The following is a 12802-nucleotide window of genomic DNA, read 5'->3' as shown; positions in this document are numbered from 1 at the left end:
ACAATCATAGCGGTAACTTTTAAAACATGTTTCAAAATTTGGGAGACTAGTTGATGGGGGGGTGGGAAGGAGGGGAAAGTGGGTGATGGGCATTGAAGGAGGGCACCTGTTGGGATGAGCACTGGGTGTTGTATGGAAACCAATTCGACAATAAATTTCATATTAAAAATAAAAAATAAATAAAAATTTTAAAAAATTGGGGAGATTAAACACATTTACAGGGAAGATGGTGCAGCAGGAAGAAACTAAGTTTGCTATGGACACACCTTGGTAACAGCCACATCAGTGCAACTAATTCGGAAAAAGACCGAAAGACTGGCAGAACAGACTTCAACAGCTAATCATAGAGAGGAAGCCACACTGAGAAGGGTATGAGAGGTGGAAATGCAGTCAGAAATGAAACTCCATGGTGACTACCCAGAAAGGGGAGGGACACCATAAGCATGAAGAAAGAAGAGGAGCAAACCCTCCCCCAGGCACGCCAGGTATGGGGAACCTGCACTGGGAAGGCAAGTCCCCATAACATTAGGCTTTGAAAACCAGTGGGCTTTAACTTTGTGAGTTTTTATAATCAGAAGGGCTTAACTCTGGGTACTTTAAAAATGAGTTGGCTCAGCTCTGGGAGAGTTGGAGGGCAACAGGAAACTGAGTTACTGCCCCTAAAGAGCCACCATAATAAACAACCCTGCTAAAATACAGCATAGAAGCTGCAATTTGAAAAATTCCTGGAGTATATGGGAAGATGATTCATTAATCTCAGAATGTACACTGGAGGGCCAGGGATCTTTAGGAGACTTCGCCAAGAACAAAAGGCTAAGAGCTGGCAGGTGACAATGTCTCCCCATGGCCCAGCCTAGACTGCCTGACACATTCTTCTGCAGATCCATGCCATCCAACTTGCCCCACTCCAAAGCAGCTTCTGCCAGAGAAACACACTGCAAGTAGCCCTGACAGGGACTCACACAACTTCAAAGCAACTCCTGACCTGGGGAGAGGGGAAGATAACCACACATAGCAGTGCAACTCCAGCCTGAAGATATGGACTAGGGGTAGGAAATGGGTCTGACGCCTGGCCATACCCACCAACATAAGCTTCTTGGGGACAAGGCAGGGAGAACACCCTACAGACTGGCACTACTGTTGGCAGCCCCAATAGACAGAATGGGGTCAGGCATCTGATTTGACTGCAGGTCTTAACCGCCAAAGAAAGCCTCTCCCTGACCTCAACTGAGGTATATGGGCTATGGGCTAAGTTGTGACCTCAACTGAGGTATATGGGCTAAGGGCAGTCATATGCATCAGACTTGGGCTCAGGTCATGATCTCCCGGTCCATGGGCTCAAGCCCTGCATCGGGCTCTGTGCTGACAGCTCAGAGCCTGAAGCCAGCTTCGGATGCTGTGTCTTTCTCTGCCTTACCTGCTCACGCAAACGCATGCACTCTCCTTCCCTCCCTCTCTCCCTCCCTCAAAAATAAACATTTTTTTTTTCTTAAAGGGAAGATTATAGCAATACAGGACTATGTCATGATGAAGCAAGAAAAATCTCAAGTAAACTCACCTTATGCCTAAGGAAACTAGAAAAAGAACAAAGCTCAAAGGCAGTACAAAGAAGGAAATAATAAAGATGAGAAAAGAAATAAATTCAACAGAAACTAAAAATATAATAGAACAGATCAATGAAATAAGGAGCTGGTTCTTTGAAAAGATGAAGACTGATAAACATATAGCCAGATTTATCAAGAAAAGAAGAAAGGACTCAAATAAGTAAATCAGTAGTGAAGGAGGAGAAATAAAAACTGACATCACTGAAATACACAGGATTATAAGAGGATATTATGAAAAATTATATGCCAACAAGTTAGACAACCTAGAAGAAATACATTCTTAAAAACTGAATCAGAAAGAAATAGAAAATTTGAACAGACTGATTACTAACAATGAAACTGAAATCAGTAATTTAAAAATTCCCAACAAACATAAGCCCAGGACCAGACGGCATCACAAGTGAATGTGACAAACATTTAAAGAAGAGTTAATACCTATTCTCAAATTATTCCACAAAATGGAGGAAGAAGGAAAAATGCTATAAGGACACATTACCCAGACACTACAAAAAAAGGAAACCTATAGGCTAATTTCTCTGGTGAACACAGATGCAAAAATTCTCAACATAATATTAGCAAACTGAATCCACCAATACACTGGAAAATCATTCACCATGATCAAATGGGATTTATTCCCAGGAGGCAAGGGTGATTCAATATTTGCAAATCAATCAGAGTCATAAAACACATTAACAAGACAAAGAACAAAAACCACATGCTTTTACAGAAAAAGCATCTGACAAAACAACATCCATTCACGATAAAAACTCTCAACAAAGTAGGTTTAGAGGAAACATACCTCAACATAATAAAGACCATATATGAGAAACCCACAGTGAACATCATACTCATGGGGAAAAGCAGAGCTTTTCCACTAAGATCAGGAACAGAAAAGGATGTCCACTCTCACCACTTTTATTCAACATAGTACTAGAAGTCCTAGGCACAGCCATCAGACAAGAAAAAGAAATAAAATGCATCCAAATTGGTAAGGGAAAAGTAAAACTTTTGCTATTTGCTGATGATATGATACTATATATAGAAAACCCTAAAGACTTCACCAAAAAACCATTAAAATGAATATATGAATTCAGTAAAGCTCCAGGATACAAAGTTAACATACATAAATCTATATACTAATAATGAAGTAGCAGAAAGAGAAATTATGAAAACCTCATGTGCAATTACACTAAAAATAATAAAATACTTAGAAATAACTTAACCAAGGAGGTGAAAGACCTGTACTCCAAAAACTAAAACATTGGTGAAAGAAACTGAAGATGACACAGACAAATGGAAAAATATTCCATGCTCATGGATTAGACGAACCAATATTATTAAAATACCCTTACTACTCAAAACAATCTATAGATTTAACATAATCTCTATCTAAATATCAACAGCATTTTTCACAGAACTAGAATAATCTTAAAATTTGTATGAAACCTTAAAAGGCCTGAATAACCAAAGCAATCTTGAAAAAAAATGAACCAAGCTGGAGGTATCACAATCCCAGATTTCCAGATCTACAAAGCTGTAGTAATCAAAACAGTATGGTACTGGCACAAAAACACAGATGGATCAATGGAACAGAATAAAGAGTCCAGAAATAACCCCACATTTATGTGGTCAATTAATCTATAACAGAGGAGGAAAGAGTATAAAATGAGGAAAAGACAGTCTCTTCAACAAATGGGGCTGGGAAAACTACATGCAGGAGAATGAAAGTGGACTACTTTCTTATATCATACACAAAAATAAACTCAAAATGGATTGAAAACCTAAATGTGACACATGAAACCATAAAACTCCTAGAAGAAAACATAGGTAGTAATCTCTTTGATGTTAGCCACAGAAACATTTTTCTGGATATGTCTCCACTGACCAGGGAAATAAAAGCAAAAGGAAGCTATTGGGACTACACCAAAATTATAGGCTTTTGCACAGGGAAGGAAAGCATCAACAAAACAAATAGGCAACCTAGTGAATGTGAGAAGATATGTACAAATGACTTATCTGATAAGAGGTTAATATCCAAAACATCTAAAGAATTTATACAACTTAATACCAAAAAACCCCACAAATAATCTTATTTAAAAATGGGCAGAATGCCTGAAGAGACATTTTTCCAATGTTGAGATAAGATGCTCAACATCTCTAATCAACAGGGACATGCCAATCAAACTTCAATGAGCTATCACTTTACATCTGGGAGAATGGCTAAATCAAAAACACAAGAAATAATAAGTGTTGATGAGGATGTGGAGAAAAAGGAACTTTCATGCACTGTTAATAGGAATGCAAATTGGTGCAGCCACAGTGGAAAATAGTATGGAGGTTCCCCCCCAAAACTAAAAACAGAATTACCATATAATCCATAATTCCACTAGTGGGTATTTACCTAAAAAAAACACAAACACTAGTTTGAGAAGTTAAGTGCACCCCTGTGTTTATGGTAGCATTAGTTACAATAGCCAGGATACGGAAGCAACCCAAGTGTCTATTAATAAAAGGGTGAAGAAGATGTGGTATACATATACACAACAGAATGTTACTCAGCCATAAATGTGAACGAAATCTTATCATTTACAACAATATGGATGGAGTTAGAGGGTATTATGCTAAGTGAAGTAAGTCAGTCTGAGAAAGACAAATACCATGTGATTTCACTCGTATGTGGAATTTAAGAAACCAAACGAACAAAGAAAAGAAACAAACAAAAATAGACTTTTAAATACAGAAAACTGGTGGTTCCGAGAGAAAAGGTGGGTGGGGGGACAGGCACAAACACAAAGGAGATTGAGTATACTTATCTTTTTTAAAAAATAATGTTTATTTATTTTTGAGACAGAGAGTGGGGGATGGGTGGAGGGTGGGTGGTGCAGACAGAAGATCTGAAGCAGCCTCTGAGCGGACAGCAGAGAGCTCAACGTGGGGCTACAACTCACGAACCATGAGATCATGACCTGAGAGGAAGTTGAACGCTTAACTGACTGAGCCATCCAGGTGCCCCAAGAGTACAGTTATCTTAATGAACAACAACAAATTCACAGAATTGTTGAATCATATTGTATACTGAAATTAGTATAATACTGTATGTTAATTACACTTCAGAAAAAAAAAAAAAACTGGCAGACTAAAGACACAAAGAATAAATGGAATCTTAGAACTAAGTCACCAAGGGGTGAGAAAACTCACTGATTAGAAAATGGACGTTGTTTTTTCTTCCAAAAAGCAACCCTAAAACCATAGTAAGTAAAAAAACCTATACAATTTTCAAGTTCCCATGTAACAGTTAAAAACAAAACAAAAATTATTATGAACTAAAAACAAAAAGAAAATCATTAAACATTTCAGAAGAAGTAAAAACCTGCTAATAGTTTCTGATGACAATACCATAAATTAAGAAATTAACAATTATAATGGGAAATAAGTATTTCCTACTTTTGTCCATTAATAAGTCTTCCAAACATTTACCTACCCATTAGTACTAAGTACCCACAGTACCCAGGCTTCAGTCTCTGAATGCCATATGCCACAAAAAATGACTACTGTTCCTTAGAAAACTGGTAACTCCAGGTCTGGTAGAGAAAATAATTCTAGAAAATATATTATGCATAACAAAAAGAAAAGGAGCAGTAAATTTGAAGAGATTCTCACTGGCCTCAAATGAGCATCAGTAAAAATACTGCAATGGGCTAACGGATATCAAATATATTAAAATCCAGAAGTTCATAAATATATTTAAAAACGTCGTTGGTCATCTTTGGAGGATGGAGGGGAAATGACTTACTGTTCTGAAATACACTAAAAGAATAAATATTTAGTCAGACTTTATTTTATAAGCTGTACCTCATTATAACTATTTAATTGAATAGTAGTATTCCAATTAACAAATGAATGAAGAATGATACAAATAGATCATCATAGTTGAAAACTCCTAAATAGATACAGGATCTAGGCAATGATATTCAATAGCTGCTAACATCACAAAACAAGATAGCCAGACTTTATTTGCTTCCTGGTGCCTAAATAATACTGCTTACAAGTATAAGCTTGTAAACAAAATATTCTTTCAAAGTAATTCAAAAATTCTGTCGAAGCCCTATCTGAAATAGATCAAGCCTCTAGACGCACCAGTTTAAAGTACTACAAGGGACAGAGCAACATGTTTGCTAGTTTCTTCAAATAACAGTAAAAACAAACTTCAAAGAACAAAAAAGAGAGAAGAAACCTATAGATAAAAGAAACCTAAAGGACACATTAATGAAATGCAATGTACAGAGCTTGACAGGATCCTAACTGAAGCTAAATAAATACAACAAAAACAACAGATTATGGGACTACTTGAGGAATGTGAACGCTGACTAGATATTTTACAATATTGTTATCTTTTTTCCAGGTTTGATGATATTATGGTTATTATTCTTTTTCAAGTCCTTATCTTTGGGGTGCCTGGGTGGCTCAGTTGGTTAAGCATCTGACTCGTGATCTCACAGTTCATGGGATAGAGATCCACGTTGGCCTCTGCGTTGGCAGTGTGGAGCCTGCTTGGGATTCTTTTTCTCTCCCTCTCTCTCTGCCCCTCTCCTGCTCATGCTAGTTCTCTCTCTCAAAATAAATAAAACATAAAAAAAAAAAAAGTCCCTGGGAATGCAAACTGGTGCTACTCTGGAAAACAGTGTGGAGGTTCCTCAAAAAATTAAAAATAGAACTACCCTATGACCCAGCAACTGCACTACTAGATATTTATCCAAGAGATGCAGGGATGCTGTTTCGAAGGGGCACATGCACCCCAATGTTTATAGCAGCACTATCAACAATAGCCAAAGTATGGAAAGAGCCCAAATGTCCATCGATGGATGAATGGTTAAAGAAGAGGTGGTATATATATATAATGGAGTATTACTCGGCAGTCAAAAAGAATGCAATCTTGCCATGTGTAACTATATGGACGGAACTAGAGGGTATTATGCTAAGTGAAATTAGAGAAAGACAAGTATTGTATGACTTCACTCACATGAGGACTTTAAGACACAGAACAGATTAACTAACACAAGGGAAGGGAAGCAAAAATAATATAAAAACAGGGAGGGGGACAAAACATAAGAGACTCTTAAATACAAAGAACAAACAGAGGGTTACTGGAGGGGTTGTGGGAGGAGGATGGGCTAAATGGGTAAGGGGCATTAAGGAACCTACTCCTGAAATCATTGTTGCACTATATGCTAACTAAAATGGATGTAAATTAAAAAATAAATTTTAAAAAATAAAAAAAAAATCCAGCGGTTAAAAAAATAAAGTTTATGCAGTATTGTTAAAAACAAAAACAAAAAAACCAAAAAGTCCTTAGCTTTAAGAGATACTGAAATATTTACAAATTAAACAAAGTAATGCCTGAGATTTGCTTCAAAAGAATTCAGTGTCAGAGGTTTGGGAAAGGGAGGTGGGGGTATAAACAAAACATGACTGGCTGCTAGATGAAGATTACTGAAGTTGGATGATGAGTACACACAAGGAGATCATTATAATATTCTACTGTGGTATATGTATGAAATTTTCCAAAATTCAAAGTTGAAGAAACCAACTAAAAAATGGTTTTTAACAAAACTTTTTCAAATGGTTAATTAAAAAAATTTCTCTTTGCATTTCAATCTAAGAATCACAAAGTTACTGGATGACAAGCTTATCATTTCATTTAAAATTGTCATTCCTTAATGACATTTTGATCTGTATCCATTCTTTTTGTTTAAGCCTCTATCTCCTAGACTTTTAGAAGCTAGCTTTTGTCTGTTACAGCAGCCTTGAAATACTAGTCCAAGTGTTGGCAAACTTCAAGCCCTCAGCCTGCTTCTCTATAGACATGAAGCTAAGAATGCTTTTTCATTTTTAAAGGGTTGTGAAAGGTAAAAAAGAATACGTGGGGCGCCTGGGTGGCGCAGTCGGTTAAGCGTCCGACTTCAGCCAGGTCACGATCTCGCGGTCCGTGAGTTCGAGCCCCGTGTCGGGCTCTGGGCTGATGGCTCAGAGCCTGGAGCCTGTTTCCGATTCTGTGTCTCCCTCTCTCTCTGCCCCTCGCCCGTTCATGCTCTGTCTCTCTCTGTCCCAAAAATAAATAAACGTTGAAAAAAAAAAAAAAAGAATACGTAAAAGCAACAGTATGTAGCCCACAAAGGCTAAAATATTTATTAACCAGTTATGTTTGGGAAGTCATTTCCCATACACAACAAAGAAGATTCTGCCCATAATGGATACATGGAAGACATTTAACTAGGAAATAATCATGACCCTGTCAGAAGCCCAGCATCACAAACTATGAGAAATTTATACCTGAGGGACCTGAAATTCCTATGAACCACATAAGATTAATGTAAGATCTGTGGGTTTTTTTTTTACCATGATGAATCTTTAATACGTATATTGAGCCTCATATAAATTGCGTACATCTTTTAAAAGTTTATTTACATGTTGAGACAGAGACAGAGTGCATGCAGGAGTGTGGAGGAGGAAGGGCAGAGAGAGAATTGCTGTCAGTGTGGAGCCTGACCCAGGGCTTGATCTCACAAACCATGAGATCATGACCTAAGCTGAAATCCTGAGTCGAACGCTTAACTGACTGAGCCACCCAGGCACCCCAAGTTGTGTGCATTAAAAAAAATGTGTATTTATTTTTGAGAGACAGCAAGTGGGGAAGGGGAAGAGAGAAATGGAGAGAGAGAATCTGAAGCAGGCTCTGCGAGGTCAGCACAGAGCCTGATGTAGGGCAGAAACGCACAAACCATGAGACCATGACCTGAGCTGAAATCAAGAGTCAGATGCTCAACTGACTGAGCCACCAGGCGCCCCAAGTTGTGTGCATTTTAAATGTATATGAGCTTTTTGATTCATGAAGCATTGAAAAAGGATAAACATCAACAATAAAGCATGCTATATATTTTCCTTACCTTCACCTATATCTAAATATTAGATTCAGTTAAAACCACTGTTGATGAACATATGATGGTCTCTTCCTTGAAAGCAAAAGCACTTCAAAGCTCAGTCATATCCAGCAGATCACAGACTTAAATAATTTTAAAATTGGAGTGATTATAAGGGTCACCTATTCTAATCTCCTTGGTTTATATATACAGAAAGCAGGTGAAGTGACTTTCACACAGGTAATAAGCTGTACATAAAAAGACCTAGAGAAGCAATTTAAGGAAGTGAACTAGGAGGTTTTTTTAACACATATAATGAAGTTACTTTCTTGGTTACATTCAAATCTATTTTAAGTCTAGTCCCTGAGAAATAAGATTGCACAACGCTCCTCAGCTAAAAACCAACAGGAGATCTTAATTTCCGTTTCCATAGTCACAAAAACTGACCCTGACCTCTCTCCACAGAATTATAGCTAGTCATCAAGCCCCATGAGAACCCAAACTATGTTCCCATCCTGTGACTAAGGTTAAAAGGACTACCCCTCCTCCAACTTTCCCCTGAGACATCTGGCAACTTCTATGCGTATCTGTTTTGATTATGTAGTATGGATCCTTTTGCTAATAGGAACAGAAAATAGAAAAATATGTGAGAAGTGGGTAGAGACAGGAATCTTTTTGAAAACAAATTGATTATATTTCCATTACCAAAACTGTTTCTTTACTGTTACACTCAATTTTTTTCCTTTCAGATTTATAAAGACAGCTGATATCTGTAATCCTAACCTTCCTAAGAACATAGTTCTTTATTAGCAATGGGATTCTATTTCTGTAATTCAGTTTCTATTTCTGCCAACAATGCACAAGGAATTCCCAGGTTTTAATAGTTATAATCTTCTTTTGATTAGTCCCACTTTGAGTAAGGCTTTTGTGAATTAGGCATGTTTTAAAATTAAGTTTTCAGTAATCTGGCTGTAAAATTAGAAATACATTACTGACCTCACAGGGGTGCCTGTGAGAGTGAAGAAATTACAATGTGACAGAAAAGTAGGAATTATCCTGAAAGAGAAAGAATGCTAATCACTTCCAATTTCACCAAAGTTATTTTGTTTATGAGAGCAATATGATAAAAAATATATTACTTTACACTTAAAAATGATTAATATGTTTTTAGCCACAATTAAAAATAAATTTTTAAAAATTACCTTCCTTTGATAAACAAAATACGGTATATACATATAACGCAACATTATTCACATTTAAAAGGGAAGAAAATTCTTATTTCTTTTTAAAAATTTAAGTTTTAAGTTTTATTATTTTTATTTATTTTTTATTATGTTTTTCAATGTTTCATTTATTTTTGAGAGAGAGAGAAAGAGAGAGAGAGTACAAGCTGGGGAGGGGCAGACAGAGGGAGACATAGACTCCAAAGCAGGCTCCAGGCTCTGAGCTGTCAGCACACAGCCTAACATGGAGCTCGAACTAGTGAACCACGAGATCATGACCTCAGCCGAAGTCGGATGCTCAACCGACTGAGCCACCAAGGCGCCCCCAAATTTTAATTTTTTAAATTCAAGTATAATTAACAGTGTTATAATAGTTTCATGTATACAATACAATGATTCTACAATTCTATACATTACTCAATGTTCATGGGTAAGTGTGTTCTTAATCCCCTTTACCTAATTTCACCCACCTGTCCGTGGCAACCACCAGTTTCTTCTCTGTATTTAAGATCCTGTTTTTTGTCTCTTTTTGTTTGTTCTTTTGTTTCCTAAGTTCCACATGTGAGTAAAATCATATGGTATTTGTCTTTCTCTGATTTATTTCAATTAGCATTATACCCTCTAGGTTTGGTCATGTTGTTGCAAATGGCGAGATTTCATTCTTTTTTTATGGCTGTGTAATATTCCACTGTGTATACACACACAATGTATACACATATATACATATATATATTACTTCTTTATATAATATACAGTATATGTATATATACACATACATATTGTACATGTTACTTCTTTATCCATTCATCTATGGAGGGACACCTGGGTTCCTTCCATATTTTGGCTACTATAAATAATGCTACATAAAACAAAGGGGTGCACTCCTCTTTTTCAAATTAGTGCTTTTGTATTCTTTGGGTAAATACCCAGTAGTGGAATTACTGGGTCATATGGTAATTCTATTTTTAATTTTTGGGGGAACATCCATACTGTTTTCCACAGTAATTGCACTGATTTTCAGTCCTACCAATAGATGGGAAGTGCACAAGAGATCCTTCTTCTTCACATCTAAAAAAGAAGGAAATTCTGATACATGCTACAACATGGATGAATCTTGAAGACATTATTCTAAAAGAAATAAGACAGATACAAAAGGATAAATATTGTATGGCTCCTCTTTTATGAGGTAGTCAAATTAATAGAGTAGAATAGTGGTTACCAGCAACTGGAAGGACTGGAGAATGGCAAGTTATTGTTTCATGGGTATAGTGTTTTAGTCTGGGATGATAAAAAGGTTCTGGAGATGAATAGTAGCTGTGGTTGCATAAAAATGGACTTTATGCTACCGAGGTGTACACTTAAAAATGGCTAGGGGCGCCTGGGTGGCGCAGTCGGTTAAGCGTCCGACTTCAGCCAGGTCACGATCTCGCGGTCCGTGAGTTCGAGCCCCGCGTCAGGCTCTGGGCTGATGGCTCGGAGCCTGGAGCCTGTTTCCGATTCTGTGTCTCCCTCTCTCTCTGCCCCTCCCCCATTCATGCTCTGTCTCTCTCTGTCCCAAAAATAAATAAACGTTGAAAAAAAAAAATTAAAAAAAAAAAATGGCTAAACCAGTAAATTTTACCACAAGAAAAAATATTACCTTGAAGGTCTCCAATCATCTCAGAATCATGACCTCTGTCTCTTCGTTCAGCTTCTAACACAGCTTGCAGCTGGTAATAGTCCTTGTCCATTTGTGTCTTGGAATTCTCTAAAATTCTATTTCTCTCCTGCAATTCTCTGTTTAAGGACTCTAGCTGACTAATTGACTTACTCATCTCTGTGTGACTCTTCCTTAATCTTACAGCTGTGTCTGATTCTGTCCTAAGTAAGTCATTGGCTTCTTCTAGCTATTAAAAAAAAAAAAAAATAGTGAGAGCAAGAAAATAGGTTGTTGACCAAAATACAATCAAATTTACTTTAATTAATTATAATTTTAAACAGCTTAGTTAAAAAACTCACCTGCTTTTGTAACTGTGTCAGCTTCTCATTGGCAAGCTGTGAATTCTGACTTACTTTCTTTAAGTCTTCTAACTGATCCTTTAATGTAGAAACTAGAAAATGAAGAAAAAATGTAGAAATTAGAAAGTTATTATAGAGGAAACATGTAAGTACCTTAAAAAACTATTGTAGCCATAGTCAGCTACAATAGGTCCACTCCCAAAGTCATATTTCATCATGGAAGTACTTATATTTAAATTCAACAAAAAGTACAGCATTGTTTTACGATATAGACCGCAACAGATTTGTTTTCAGCCTTGTAATAATTAAATTCTTTTTTTTTTTTTTAATGTTTGCTTTTGAGAGAGAGAGAAACAGAGCATGAGCTGGGGAGGGGCAGAGAGAGACGGAGACACAGAATCTGAAGCAGGCTCCAGGCTCTGAGATGTTAGCACACAGCCCAAAACAGGGCTCGAATTCATGAACCGTGAAATCATGACCTGAACCTAAGTCGGACACTCAACTGACTGAGCCACCCAGGTGCCTCAATATTTAAATTCTTTATTCTGTTAATAAGCTCAATCTACTAGTGAAATATAATAAAGCTAGTTCTAGTATTATTTTTGAATAGCATAAATCTTTGAATATCTAAAGATCTAAAAACAGTTCGAAATTCAAAAGTACCAAATGGTCTTAGTGTAGGATAAGCTTCCCTCCCTCCATAGTTTCCCAGTCCTTCTGGTTCTCCTCCCAAGCAACAACTATTACTAATTTCTTGCATATGCTTCGTAAGACAGTGTATGTGTCCATACCCTCATACATAAAAGCACACAAAATATATATTTTTCCACATCTACACACACACTTAAGCATATACAGACAAGCACTCTCATTTTAAACAATACTATTTTTTTCACTTAAAAGTACATGTTAGCCATAATGCTACAATGAATACCTTGTTTTTATATCAGTGTGCATGTGCACAAGTGTATACATAAATTAATTCCTAGAAATGAATCACTGGATCAAGGGTATAGAAAGATATTTTAAATGTATTTTTAACACTAATATAAAAAAACAT

At 36.7% G+C, this 12802-nt stretch overlaps 1 protein-coding gene across 3 annotated transcripts in view; it reads right to left on the bottom strand.

Annotated features, from left to right (window-relative positions):
- Positions 1 to 12802, bottom strand: part of ROCK1 (Rho associated coiled-coil containing protein kinase 1) — a 160365-nt gene that overhangs the window by 52227 nt on the left and 95336 nt on the right. For all 3 annotated transcript variants that reach the window (XM_030336457.2, XM_030336456.2, XM_030336458.1), the window contains exons 15-16: positions 11743 to 11834; positions 11384 to 11630 (exon numbers count right to left, since the gene is read on the bottom strand). In XM_030336457.2, the coding sequence (XP_030192317.1) occupies positions 11384 to 11630; positions 11743 to 11834 (339 nt within the window). The remainder of the gene's footprint in view (positions 1 to 11383; positions 11631 to 11742; positions 11835 to 12802) is intronic.

This window comes from Lynx canadensis, chromosome D3 (genome assembly GCF_007474595.2).
Source record: "Lynx canadensis isolate LIC74 chromosome D3, mLynCan4.pri.v2, whole genome shotgun sequence".
Classification (NCBI taxonomy): domain Eukaryota; kingdom Metazoa; phylum Chordata; class Mammalia; order Carnivora; family Felidae; genus Lynx; species Lynx canadensis.
The sequence above is the reverse complement of the archived record's forward strand: the minus strand, read 5'-3'. Positions and strand labels throughout refer to the sequence as shown.